This window comes from Xiphophorus couchianus, chromosome 14 (genome assembly GCF_001444195.1).
Source record: "Xiphophorus couchianus chromosome 14, X_couchianus-1.0, whole genome shotgun sequence".
In the NCBI taxonomy this organism is placed as follows: Eukaryota; Metazoa; Chordata; class Actinopteri; order Cyprinodontiformes; family Poeciliidae; genus Xiphophorus; species Xiphophorus couchianus.
Genome location: NC_040241.1, coordinates 13,108,919 through 13,123,333, shown reverse-complemented (window position 1 = coordinate 13,123,333; position 14,415 = coordinate 13,108,919). Strand labels below are relative to the sequence as shown.

Genomic DNA, 14,415 nt, shown 5'->3' with positions numbered 1-14,415 from the left:
ATTGGACAAAAACTGAAAAATAGTTCGAATGTCTGAACGTGATTGTAAAAGCCAGGTGGAATGAGTTTTCATTACTCAGAAAGTAATGTGAATCAATACCATCTACCATCACACACCAAACAGTCTAGTGAGTTTTAATTTTCTAAATGTAAAGCAAAAAAAAAAAGATTTTGGGAAAGACATTTTAACACATCGACTTCCAGTGAAGCACCGACTTTCTGGGTTCATTACAGTTTCAGAAGAATGGGGGGGAAAATGCAGCCCTCTCCTTTTTTAATGTCACTTTTTATGTTTTGCCATCTCCCGTGATGTAGACATGTTGCTTACTCAGTGGAGATGCAGACAGGACTTCACCTGCCATATGCCGGGGCATTACAAGGCGTGTGCTTAGCCACAGGCAGTCTGAACAGAAGTGGCCTGAGGAGAGAGTTTAATTGCTGGGGTTAGAGACAGATTTTATCATAACATGCTGCTGCACGGTCACAGCTGGATGCGCATTACACATTCCCTCCTTCTAATTAAGCCCAGAATTACTGTTAAAAATCCAAATTGAGTTCTCAACAACTGCTCTTGTCAACTCCCCATGACATATTTTTCAAAGCATGCAATCGTGATAAGAACATCCTCTTGAAGCTTCGGGGGGTTTCCACATCAGGACAGAGTAAAAATGATCTGATCTAAAGTTATTTACATCTAACCTCCAGTGCACAGAGCCACAGCAGAAAGGGAGAGTTTGTGCAAAGCCAAGCACAATCCCACAATTCATTAACTTATAGAAGCACCTTTTAGCACCAATAACTTAAATGACTATTTTTTTTTTGTAATACTTTCAGTTTCTCATATCATTTTTGAATCAGTTTTCATTTATTATTCTTTAAACAACACTGCTTCGGTTCAATATGTTTCTCAGACTTTTGTTTCCTCACCAGTTAGGACGATGTCTGGACTTTTTGCAACGCTGTGATGCTTTTGTTTTTCAAATGTTCTGTTGGGTTTGGGATGACGGATGACCTCACATTTTCACTCTGAGTGTAAACTTTGGTTTGCAGAGGAGTTATCCAATGATTACAAGATGCCTGGTTCCTGTGACTGATAAAAAGCCCATATCATCACTCTCCTGCTGCCATGCTTGTCTCTGTGTGTGAGATGTTTATGCTGATATGCTTTTCATTTGTTTTGGTCTCATCTAAGACAACACTCTGGAGGTTTTGTTGGTCGCTCGCCTTTGCCATATTCTTGGCAGCCCTCCTCTCTCTCTTTCTTTGGTCTTTTTCTAATCAGACCTTCTTGAACAGCAACATTCATTGTGGTAACAGATCTGCAGTATCTGACATGGAGCTTATGTTGTTTTTTTTAATTTATTTATATATATATATATATATATATATATATATATATATATTTCTCTGAGCATTTCACACTGACCTTAAGTGTGCTGGGACTTCTGCTCCTGGGAAGACTGCCAGCTGTCATAAATGTTTCCACTTGTAAATAACCTTCCTCTCTGTAGTAAGGTCCTCTTCTCCTGACCCTTCCCAGGTCATTGCTGATGTCTTTCCATCTTGGCAGCATGTTAACACAAAACTGTAGCCTCAAGATCTGAAAGCTGGCGGGTCTTCTGCTTTTGCAGCAACTGGCTGCTATTTTCACAATTAAACCCATTTATAAGCAGCAAGTTGTATGTAATTTTTCACACACAACTTTTTTATTAGGGCTTCATTTTTCATATATAATCTGATCAATCTGTTTTGTGTTTTTGTAGGCTCAAGCCTGGATGTAAGTAATTTTAAAACCTAATACAGTAGATTAGAGCAAACTTTATTATGTTATGCATCATTAAATATTTCACTTTGTGTTTATTGCTAGACATAAATTGTAATGTTTCTATCTAGGTCTCTTTTTAAGTGTAGTCAAATCAGTGTTAAAGCACAGCAGCATTTTTTACATAATTCTTTAACTACAGACCTACTGTCTATTTTCACAAGAATGTCAGGAAATTGAGCAAAATGTCTGCTGTACACATAATTAGTATCCAGCACAAATCATATCAGTGTGTGTGTTTATTGACTATCATCTCAGATTGTACCTACCAAGAATGATTTGACTTGAATCTGAACAAAGTTTCAGCGATGACGTTTCACTGCAGTGGCAACAAAAGGTTGGTGCTGCCACCTACTGGCCTTCAGAGAATAAGGTGAATAAGGTCGTTTGGTGAAAAGTATTGCAATGCTGATTCAAGATCCTAAAGACGTCGTGCATCGTCTGTCATAGTTTTGCAAGTTAAATGCTATATCCACTGGAATTAAACGGCACATTTCTAGCAAAAATACAGAAAATCAACTTGAGTCAGAAGACGGGAAGGAAAAAATTTCCATTTTACAGAATTTTTAGCTAAATTACTGACTGAAGAATAATTAGAGAAGTTACAATATGAGTTAGAACTTGTGAAAATGTTAACATAGTTTTTAATAAAGGTTGCAGTGTGAACAGATCCATAAATCCATCATTAACAGACTCACAGCTGGCTGTGGATGAAGGGTGACACATTTCTTTACATGATCACCTACGTTAAAGGCTTCAGAGTTCAGTCATCTTGATTTCCTCTAAACATTGCACTGTGCATTGAGGCCAGCATGTCTCCACTTCCTTAACTTTTATATAGTGATTGATGTTGTAAAACCTCATATGGCCCTATAGTCATTTCCAGATATGCTGCTATATAAATACACCCATTTTATTCTAATGAATTAAATATATTCCTATGATTGTCAGTTTCTGACTCCCGCCTACTCATACTTTCTGTGGCAACACTAATGATTCATTTTCCAGATGTAACTTGTCATAATGTAACTGTTAGCCCAGTAAAATTGCTCACATTGCTCCAACAGAATGTTCTGGTGCCAAAACCCAAGTCCTGCTATTGATCTGAATGTCACTTTGACATTTTCCTCCTACCTAGACATTCTGTATGACTGATTCAGTTTCTCAAAGGGAAACTGCACTCCCCTTCACTCTCCAGCCGCTCAGACAGCGACAGAAATCACCACTTAAATTGCTCAAAAAGGACTAAGACCATCCAGCCTTCAAAGTGCTCTGTATTACCTCTAATTTTAAAAAGGCCAATTTATACTACCGTAATTGGCATAGTTAAATCCTGTATTTGGACCAAACTTAGCTAGCAGGAGGGTGGTTTGTGTAACAATGAATAAGGGAGAATAAATAATCTGCACACAATTACATACAGTTAAATAATTGTTCCTTCAGTTAAATAAATTTAAAATAAACTTTTTTTTATTTATTTTTAAAAAAAGGCAAATGTGGGAATGCTGACAACTGAAAATAAAATGAAGAAAAATTGATACCAAGCAGAGATTGATGATTTTCATTTAACCAGCACTTTACTCATCCCTGCAAGAATAGGAACAGCCGGCAGACATGTGTAACCTTCGCTCAGTCTGTTCTATCTAGACAAAAAAGTTACTGTCACAATGCAGCTTCTCAGCAGAGACCTGGGAGTCTTCAGCCTGGCTCGACTAAGCAAGACTTTAATGTTGAGCGATATTGAACCTTGAACATGGAGGAGAGCGTCTCCCTTATCTCCATTTGGTGCCTCCTGGAATCTCTGAACACTCCCTCAGGTTCAGCAGGGAGAAAACACAAAAAGCTCACACATAAATCTAGCTACAGGAGGAGGAGCAGGTATTTTTAGGCCACCTTTAATGTTAGAAATGCTACTTTCTAAAATTCCATTTTAGCAGTATGCTCCCAGTTCTAGATCAGGGCTCCCTTTGCTTGGAGGCGTTCAGCCTGTGCCGAGGTAACAGAAGCCCAGGTTGTTTTAACAGAGTCCACCTATACCAGCCATCTCCATGTCGATTATACAGCTCACTCTGTAGTGTAGTTTCTTCACTGGTTGCTTCTTTCTTAACCTTTAAGAAAATGTGACTGCATTATATCAATTCAGTTCAAGAATATCCATCCCAAAGCAAAATTAAATGTCATAAGTCGCATCAGTTGTTGTAGAGCACTGCTAATCCACCTCCTTTGCTTTTGCTGCTCCTCTTTACAGCCAAATATGTGATTCTTCAGGGTTCCTTGCAATGCAACTTCTTTATGTCATGTTACAGTTTCCTTCGAAGGGAAGGCATTTTAAGTTATGATACATAAACTTCAGACTCAAGCAGAACTTCAGATTAATAAAGCGTCTTTAATTTTCACATTAGGAATAGCCACCTGGTTAATAAAGGTACAAGTGTGCACAACCTCATGGTAAATCACTAATGATAAATCAAAGAGGATAAACAGCTATTCAGTCTCTAGAAAGGGGAAAAAAACAAGCTTATAATATAGGATGCATAGAACTGTCCTTATGCAATTGAGAACAATTAACATATTTTAAGTTTAGAAAAAAAAATAAACTGGATACAGAAATGATGCAGGCTGTGCATGTAAGGCAGAGATTCTCCTAAAAGATCCATATATGAATACAAGGTCAATGTAAAGTATATCTGTTATACATCTGTCTTACTTTCTGTATACATCATGACTCCTTAATGTTTTGTTTGATTAATGTTTTAATCAATTTAATACTGTAAGCAGGTGATTAGCTGTAACAAACTGGCGTTATACTTCATCAATACTTGAAGCCACTGGCACTAATATGGCAACATTCAAAATATAATGGTGACCTTCTTCTGAACTTTAAGTCTTCAATTTACCATCAAGACAATTCTGTTTTAAATTATAGCTTTAAAAAAATATATCCTAACAATAATGGACCATATTTGGATTAATGAGTCACCTTCTGTGATAATACAAAAGAATCAGATTTCTGTGGCTTAACAGGAGTAAAAGCGTTGGGCAGGAAAACCTTAAAGTTTGGTGAATACCATTGTTTCATCTGGAAGTAAAAGCGTTAAGATATTCTGCGTCTATTGATAATATTTTGATGAATCAGAGGCTTCCTGGGTCTGGATTGTGATCACGAAAACATCTTTGGTTTCCCACCGCCTTCTTCCCATTGTTGCATTGTCTGCAAACAGAATAATTTTTTTTCTTTTTTACATTTAAAGGTTTGCTGGTGTAATGTTAGTCGAATTTCAGTCAAATAAAATTTAGGGTGAAATAGGTTTTCTCTTGAGAAAACAGATGGCGTTACATTATGACTGATTAATTTAAAAAATAAATAAATAAATAAATAAAAATTTTTTAAATGCAATTGAATTTTAATCGTCCCCAAAATGTTTAACACTAACCTGAGGTTCTCATCATGTAGATCTCGAGCTCTGAGCGCAGACCTGGAGATGCCCATCCCTGGAGGAATGCGGTCCGGGTATCTCACAGCTATCTTTATGCCATTCAGATCATAACCCTGAAAAATACAAACGGATAATACATGGCAAGTTAGAGTGCCACTGAAAACGTCATTTATTCCAGCAGTTATATTTAAACGAAACTCAAAGCTAGAATTCAGCTCATCACAAAACCTGGAATAAAAAGGAGCATAAAAGTCGGGGATATTTCCAAGATTTAATAGTCATGTTAGAGACAAAATTCAAGAAAAGTAAACCCTGACCAAGAACTGAATGAATCTTCTGTACATGGATGTACTTTTCATCAGGGTGATATTAACATTTTTTGTTAATCTGATACAATATTAAAATTTTCTAATAGATTGGACTCTGGGGGTTTGCAGCTTTTAGCAGTTTAATTGAATAATTATACTGAATTTCCAAAACAGAATGAAAATAAAAGCAACAGTGATACTTTTTCCTGTCATCAAATTGGACACTATGTGCCATCATTTAGTAAGATACATAACCTTTGGACAGGTCCTGCACACTTCTATCTTTCAGCAGATTTTTATTTTTCTTTGCACAGTCCTAGTCTGTTACTTTATACAACAATGTATCAAAAACAAAATCCCGCCGCGGTACAGGATGTACAGAGGATTTAGTGGTTCAACTTAGCAGAGCTGGCATTTGTGCATTTAAAACAGAACTTTCTCAGATTTTTTCTTGCAAAGGTTTTCTTTATGTTCATTGTCAGCAATGCTTTACTGCAACTGAAGCAGAATAACTGCAGAAAAAGGATCTTAAATATATGTGCTTGAAATATCCATCATTTCTGGTGACCAGCCTCCTTTAGATAACTTTTCAGAAATGTCAAAGTGGTTTGCAATGTTTCTTTTAAATTACTTTGCATTGTGCTCTGAAAACCCTGAAGCCAAATAAATGCTGACTGGAAAATGAACATGTGCAGTTGAGAAGGACACAATCTTTGTGCTATACTTTCTAAAGTTCACAATTCCATTTGTAGACTTAAGTTAAAAAAACACACAAAACCTACATCTCGCCATAAACACTAAAATTTTAGATCAAATCTGGACATGCAAATCAACAAATTCTATACTTTTCCAGACTCAAAAAGCCTCAGGTTTTGTCATAGATCCAGCATAAAGTTGCGTTTGTACTTACATGAAAGAGTCTGATGGCTTCATCGCAGTGCTCTTGTTTAGTAAAGTTCACAAAGGCACAACGTTTGATGGTAAGAAGCTTCACACTAAAGACCAGGCCGGCCCTGTAAAGGAGTTTAGACAATTCAAGTAACTCAGTTCACTTCTTTGGATAAATTTAAAACACATTGAAGAAGTGAAGATAGGCATGGGTGGCGACCAGAATCAATCTTTAAAAATTATTTAGTTTAAATAACACAAGGGTTTTCAGTGAATGTTTTTTTTAAAGTACATCTGGGATGCAAACAGCCTACAGGCCATGAGAGTTAAACTCCAGCTGCTGATATCAGATTAAATACCAATTAAGCCTTTTGCTAAAAAAAAAAAAAAACAACTAAAATTAGAATGTTTATTTGATTTTAGTTTTTCACTCAAAAATTGCTGGGAAAAAAAAGTGAATCATCAATATTATCAATTTTAACCGACAGTGACATTTCATTTATCTCATTTAATTGTGACTGAAGTGGAATTTAACCCTCCATGTTTCAAATTACCTTTAAGTGAAAGAAAACTCATTACCCTGTTGTTGCCATGAGGATATGCAAAATGATCACTAATTTTACTGAGAGTGCATCAACACCGTTGAACTGTTCTGACTCTGTGACTCCAAAAATATAAATGTAACTGGAATATTTATTTTTGCAGCTGCAGGAATATTGTTTTTTTTTTTTTAAATTAAAGCAATTTGATCATGTTTTTGTTTTAATAAAATACCAAAATTATATTTTTACTCTATTTATCATGCCAGGTCTCATACCAACCCATGCCCAGTGGGAGTTTTACACAAACATTTCTTACTTGCTAAACAGCTTGCTAATCTTGGCTTCAGTTGCTGGAAAACACAAGTTTCCCACCCAAACTGGAAACAACTCCCTGTTGGAGAAAAGAGAACATGTTAAATAAAAATGATTGTGCTGAATAGAAACTCAAGCATTGACCAGCTCATGACTTTTTTTTATAACAGGAAGTGATGAATTCAAACTCTCTAAACTACCGATGAAAGACACAGATTACTCACGGTGGGGTTCTATCACTATTTATCCTCCCAGCCTGGTTATAAGCAGGCTTAGACTGATTGTCACCATTGGGTATATTCTGAACGAGGCCTAAGGGTTTGTCCAGAAGAGGTTTCTTAGTTGTGTCATGTGACTTAGTAGAAGCAACAGACACAGGACTAGAATTGGCAGAAAGAACTGGAGAGACTCCGGTGACGTTTGCTAGTTGAGCCGGTGGGAGAGGTCCATTTAAAACGGCTCCTAAAAACACAAAAAGACGATTAAAACACTTGTAATCAGTGAGCTTAGGTGGAACTGTCCAAGATTATCTTAAGTTAAAATGTATTTAAGCCACAGAACAGAATGAGCAGCTTTGGGACTCACCTGGTGGATTGTGTAATTTAGACAGAACCTCTAAGGCTTTATCTACAGAACCATGAATGATTAAAGCATTAGAGCTCTGCTCTCGGGTAAAACCGTACGCCTGAAGAAAAACAGAAGAAGTAGTAGTCAGGAAAAACCTGCAGAATAATCTGATATATGCATCTACAAGAGTTTGCTTTTTTTTTAATCAGCATGGCTTTCAAATATGTGTAAAGGCTGATTTGACAAATGATTTTCATATTATTATTATTATTAAGTAGAAAATGTAATGATGTAGTTATGGATCACACGCACCATCAGTTGTATTATCTGAACTCGCATGAGCTCCTGCGCTGCTTCTGCATAGGAACTCTCTCGTTTCAGGACGTCCCTGAAGGCATCAGCGGCCTCTTTATATCTCTGGAAGAAAAGAGATAAAACCATTTGCTTAATCTGAACTCAGAGTGCCACGGGTTTTGCTTTGACAATAATTAGTCAAAACATGTATGAGTAGATATCACGACTCGGTGATGTTCACACAAGGTTACAGTGAGGAGTCAGAACAACCTGAACTGAGTAGAAGCTGCTCATAAAGCACCATATATATGCCAAACATCTAGAAGAATAGCTACGGTATATTAAAGCTTCACTGTTTCTTAATTCTGTACAATTCTACAAAGATTTATTAATTTGATACTTTATACAATGACTAGTCCTAACATCATGAGTAAACCTCAGGAATCTGAGGCTCGTTGTAGAAAGTCAGCTGGGACTTTAAACTTTGTGTTGCTCAACTTTAAACGGACTGAAAACTGAGCAATCAGATATTGATTTTAGCTATTTTGTGACAGATTTGAACACTACAGCTTTTAATTACTTAAAATGTGCCGAGAATCACAAGTCAAGAGGATTTTTCCAGACTGACTTTAGGCTGGGTAGATGAGTTTTGTAGAAATGTCCAAACAATCAGAACGACTCATTACATGTGTTATCCTTTCATCCTGAGTTAATTATTGTTGGATTTTTCGTGCATGCTGAGCTGTAAAATGTTGCTGTGAAACATTTGTTTTTACAGGGTTGGTGTTCAGTCAAAAGCTGCTAATGTGGATACAAGACCAGGCTTGTATTCAGCTGCAGGTCTTTATTTCCTTGAATCCTTGAAATGTTCTGGATTTTATTTTTAAAATATGTTTTAATAATATTCTTGAGATGGTCAGTTTTTAAAGGAGGTCCTTGGCTCCAGTTTCTGTTTTCTTCCTACTGAACTCGTATCAATTTTGTTGATACGAGTTCAGACAATTAATTTTACTCATATCAAACATTTTGGCTGAATTTGAGTTGAATTATAGGTGGGAACTCCTCACAATCAGATTAATTATCAAAAGGACTCACAAACAATAACAAATGACATCATATTGATCACCATGGCGTTTGCATGTATCCCTAATAAGATCTTTTACCTTTAGACCTGCTAGAGCTTTGCCTTTTCTAAAGAGACCTTTCACCCATCCTGGAGAAACACTGAGCGCCAACTCTGAATCTGTCAGCGCTTTCTCATACTCCTGCATCTTTTCAAAACAGAAGGAGCGATTCCCAAACAACCTGCAACAAAACAGTTCAAATGTTGCATAAAGGCCAGTGACTGAGAGAGCAATTTTATTTTATTTTTTTATTACAGTGTAGCATGTTCTTACTTAAACTCTTTAGGGTTGTACTTAATTGCATCTGTGAAATACTTCACAGCCATGCCGTAGTCTCCTGTGCTGGCAAATTTATTTCCTATAACTAAGAGAGAAAATGTTTTTGTTATGTTCGACCCGTGAGAAGAGGGTGAAGGTTTACATTGAATAGATTGAGGTTGGCATCCGCACAAACAAACTTACTTGCGAGATCGGTACTTATTTTTATATTATCTACTATAGAAGGAGCGCTGAGGACGACAGAATCCTGTTTAAAAAATAAACATCACCACAAATTATTCATGACCCTAAATCTGCATTTAAAGAATGTAACATTTTATTTTTCTCCTGAGAGACTCCCTACCTTTTGCTGCGCCCCCTTCACGTCCTCTTTATTCTCAGACGTTTTAACAGGAACACTTTTAGACTTCTCCTTCTCTGGAGTCTTCTTTTTGTCCTTTTTATCCGATTTGGGATTTTGCTCCAATTTACGCTGCGCTATAAGAGCCGCTTTGGTCACAAAGGAACTCGCCATATCCAGTTCCTTAAGATAAGTAACATGAAAAGTAAAAAAAAAAAAAAAAACTTGCATGAATGTGAAAGTCCGTTTCTGAAGCTTACGGAAACTTGTTCAAATTTTCATTCCTAAAATGGATTTAGCAGCTAAAATGCAAAGAGTTTACAGATACTTCAAGTTGTACCTCGAAATCGTGCGAGTCATTTTTGGCGTCTTCATCGTCGTCGCTGGATTCCTGTTCGCTGCTGCTGTCGCTGTCTGTGTCTTTAGCTGCAGCCAAGTTCTTCTTCTTCTCGTCATCATTAACAGATTTACTCTCCTCTGATTCTTCTGCAGCGTCTCCCTGCGCAACAATAGAAACACGTTTGAAGGATTCAAGAACCAGAGTGATATTTTTATGGCCATGTTGTGTTGATGCTGTGCTCACCTCTTGAGGTTCTCCAGGATTTTGTTTCACCTTCTCCATTTGTTTTCTTTGCTTCCGTTTCTGTCGGACAGAAAAAAAGGCAACGTCGCTTAGCGTTTCACCCCCTCCTTCACGGCTCACGCTGAAAAACTCGTCACTCACCTGTTTCTTAAGCCGCTTTTTCTCTGCTTTTTCTTTGCTCTTTTTAGTTTCTTGTAATAAACGGGCTTTTCGTTCAGAATCCTAACGCGGCAGAGCAGAAACACCCGATTCAAAGCAGATTCGAGGGATTTCATTGAACCTTTCAAACACAGAGTAAAAGTGCACTCACGCTCTCCTTCGTCTGAACTTTATAAGACGACGGGCTGGATTTGCCGCGAACTGAAGAGTAGTAATGTAGAGGGGACCGATAAGTAGAACTGGACGCTCCCGTACGGTTTTCACTTAATGTGTCGCAATCGAAATATTGATTAAAGCTGTGACGACGGTGAGCCCAACTGTCATAATCAACCACATCATCCACATCTAGCTCTGCATCATATTCAATACCTGGGGGGAGCAAGAACGTTTCATTTGCACACTAAAATACTGACGAATAAGACGGAAACATCTCTTTGCTCGTATATTCCCTTACCGAGAAGGCCACATGTTATTATCCTCTGCATCTGAGGCTGGTGACCAAATAAGCCCACAACTTTTTGCTAAATGACAGGAGAGAGGAGGACACACAGATTAGGTCAACATCTAAAAATGTAAAACTTCTCGACAGTCAAACTAAATCCAGTTTTCAAGGCCGGCTGAAGCTCTGCCTCAGTCTGTATTTGTAAACATGATTCTGACGCTGAGCTTTCCAAGGTTTCACTTTCCATTATCCAGGAAAACCGAACTCAACAGATGAGCTCGTTTTATGGCATGTGACTCACGAACCCAAGGAAGAAAGCAAACCTGGAATTCATGTGCTGACCATCTTTAAATTCATAGGAGAAACAAAATAAATCACTGCCACATGCAGGGGGAAAAAAGCCACAAATTATAGATTAATGTAGCTTTTCAGACGATGATCTAAGAGAACACAATGTGATTTCAACAGTATTTCTAACTAGAAATATAGTACGGAAGACAATCAACATCAAAAATATTGCTCCAGAATTTTGGCATTACTTAAATCTGAAGTGTTGATGAGTTTCTCATTCTAAATAACATTCCTATTATTTCAGTCTTCATTTATTCTTAATAGTCTATTGCCATTTTTTCTATACACAAATATAGGCATATTGATTTTTTTTAGTTATCCCACTCAATTGCACATTTGATCCATGTATGCCATCTTTAACTAATATTTTCCCTGTGACATTTATAATGACTGTACAGTGTTTTACTCCTACTATTCAGTTTTTATATTTTTATTGCAGTTGAATGTACATGCTTACATAAACCGTTGACTTACCGTTTGTACAGAAAAATTTTCCATACTGTAGGGAAAAGAATACATTTAATCTATTCTAAAAAAAAAAAAAAAGCTGACTTCTCAACATCAATTATGTCAGAGTCGTGAAAAATAGCTTAAACAACAAAGTAACAGTAGAAACACAGTAATAATCATTGTTATCACCCTATGACTAATTCCTAATCAAGAGAACTATTTTTTAACAGCAGGACAGGGATACTATTGTGTCCCTATAAATTGCATGATTATTGTTTGTTTTCTAGTCACACAAACCAATTTTTCAGCAAAACAATACAAAGATTGTGCTTACAAAGGCTTCTGTTGAAATATGTACACCAACAACAACCAGAAAGCAGCAACTACAAAACAATGCCAGCATATTTAAAAATAAAAATATGGAAGCAGCCAGTTGCGAACTCCAGCACCGAGTAAAGAAAAGGCAACTTGCCAAGTTTTTTACATAGTTACTCATCAGTTCTGGGGAAATGGTGACATTAGTTTATTTTTAGGAAGTAGTAGTAATAGGAAAAAGAAAGGCTGTTTAATTTTTTAGGCTTATTTTTGTTCATCTATTGCATAAAACAACTATAGATACGCCTGTAAATAAGCCGGTTACCAAAATCAGACGACTAAGCTCAAGAATCCCACTATTTCAAAAACAGTGAAGGCATCATTTTACGCAGCTACCATCTTGCTCTGAAAAAGTTGTTGCTGAGTGAAAATTGCTCAACAGTAGTAATTTTCAGATTCATTTAAGTGTAAGAAACTATTTTTTAAAAAAAGAAACAATTTTGACTACAAGTCAGCAGTTCATAAAGCCGTGTTTCTAACATAAGTGATTGATGATAAAAATATTTTGAATGTTGCTTTTGAATCACAATACATATTAAGAGTTTTTAAACAGAAGTCTGAATAATCCAAAATAAATATTGGCACCTCAAATGTTTACAAAAACCACATCTACCATATTTCACCTCCCACCAATTTCTCTCTCAAGACTTAAATATGCCAACATAAAGTAAGTTGGATTTTCCCCTCAAATGTAGTTTTGAATTAGCTTAAAAAATGTATATATGAAGTGTTAAACTGCCTAAGCTGTGAATCGGATTTGATTTTTTTTTTAATACAAACTCAGATCAGAAGTGTTCAACTCGTAAAATACAAATAGTGTAAAGAACAAAGAATCGATTTAGTCACACTTTCCATTTATGTTTTAGGTTCAAAACAAATGACAGCTAAACTTAGGTGTGATCAAAATAAGTAGGCGCATTTTGTCTTTTGAAAAAGTTTATGGGGATGAACACGAGGCCAGATTTTAGGTTCAATTGTTAACAGCAGCTGCAACTTTCAAGGCCGTTCGCTCAATGCAACACATTCCATTAACTTCAACTACGACCAAAACAGTAAAAATATTACTTACGATCATATGAATGTCCGTAAACTCTGAAAAGCAGGAGAGACGATGCATTTTAACTGTTAGGTTTCAATGGTAAAGCCATTTATCTACATTTAAGTTAAGGGTTATTCCAATCTATTCGAGTCAACTAGCATGCTAGCTGCACTAGCCACCAACTTCTACACAAGTCCAAATGAGCATTTTCTTACCGGTTTCATCGTTAAATACCTGCATGTTTAGCATCACACGTCGGAGATCGACGCCTCATACACTTCTAATCAACTAATGAGCTTCTAAAAAGATAATATAGCAAGCGCCAATTTCAGCAGCTTCCAGCTTGAGCTGCGTTGTCGTCTCGGCGCTCTCTGAACTCTTCTCAGCATCCGGTGAGGAAGAAGAGGGAAGAGAAGCACGACGTCATGGATTCTGCCAATGGGCGTTTCGGTGGTGTTTCAGGATTCGGGTCGTTTGGCTCTACATTAGTCGGTTCTTTCGGATCCTGGGCGGTTCTAACGTTACATTTAGTATTTAATTTTTCGTATTTAATTATTATTACGTTTAATATTTAATTGATAAGACTGGATACACAGAGACCCGATTCGGTTTTGTAAGTAACCACTACAACTTCACGTTTAGTAAGCATAACACAAGTTTGTATTATTATATGTATTACAAATGTTAAAGCACACTTAAAAATTACCGGTAAGTGTCTGCCTGTTTTTCGTTGCTTTAAAATCCAAACAAGTAGGTTTGAGTCAGAGGTCTGTTCCTTTCCAAAACGAAACGGCAGATTAAATTGACTCCGTCACCACCGACCCATCATTTAAGGCATTGTTTACAGACGAAACTTATCATTCCGCCCCCTTTTGGTTATTTGAATAATTACCACCTGTGTTTACCCCTTTATTTTCCGCTTTACTCTAAACTTCAGTATTGTAGGCAAAACCGGACAAGTAGCAGTAGAATCTATTTCAGTATTGATCACGAAAAAAAACATTAAGTCTTACAAAAAGAAAACTAAAAGCAAAACAAGTAATGAGCGAAGTTTATTGCTTATTTAACTTTTTTCCAACACCTCACTAGTTACTTCACAAATGT

General features: G+C 36.7%; 1 protein-coding gene across 2 annotated transcripts; it reads right to left on the bottom strand.

Annotated features, from left to right (window-relative positions):
* Positions 1-4,187: 4,187 nt before the first annotated feature.
* LOC114157556 (uncharacterized) lies at positions 4,188-13,705 on the bottom strand. 2 transcript variants are annotated; one of them, XM_028038624.1, is made up of 18 exons: positions 13,546-13,705; positions 13,342-13,364; positions 11,109-11,175; positions 10,806-11,023; positions 10,637-10,717; positions 10,496-10,555; positions 10,253-10,411; positions 9,916-10,095; positions 9,756-9,819; positions 9,567-9,657; positions 9,333-9,474; positions 8,188-8,292; positions 7,894-7,993; positions 7,533-7,770; positions 7,313-7,387; positions 6,477-6,579; positions 5,256-5,371; positions 4,188-5,032 (listed from the first exon to the last, which is right to left on the bottom strand). In XM_028038624.1, exons 1-18 carry the CDS (start codon positions 13,583-13,585, stop codon positions 4,954-4,956), a joined length of 1,941 nt encoding a protein of 646 aa, XP_027894425.1. In that variant the 5' UTR covers positions 13,586-13,705; the 3' UTR covers positions 4,188-4,953. The 2 variants fall into 2 exon arrangements, with proteins under 2 accessions (XP_027894425.1, XP_027894426.1); XM_028038625.1 differs by having other exon boundaries at positions 13,527-13,700.
* Positions 13,706-14,415: the final 710 nt, after the last annotated feature.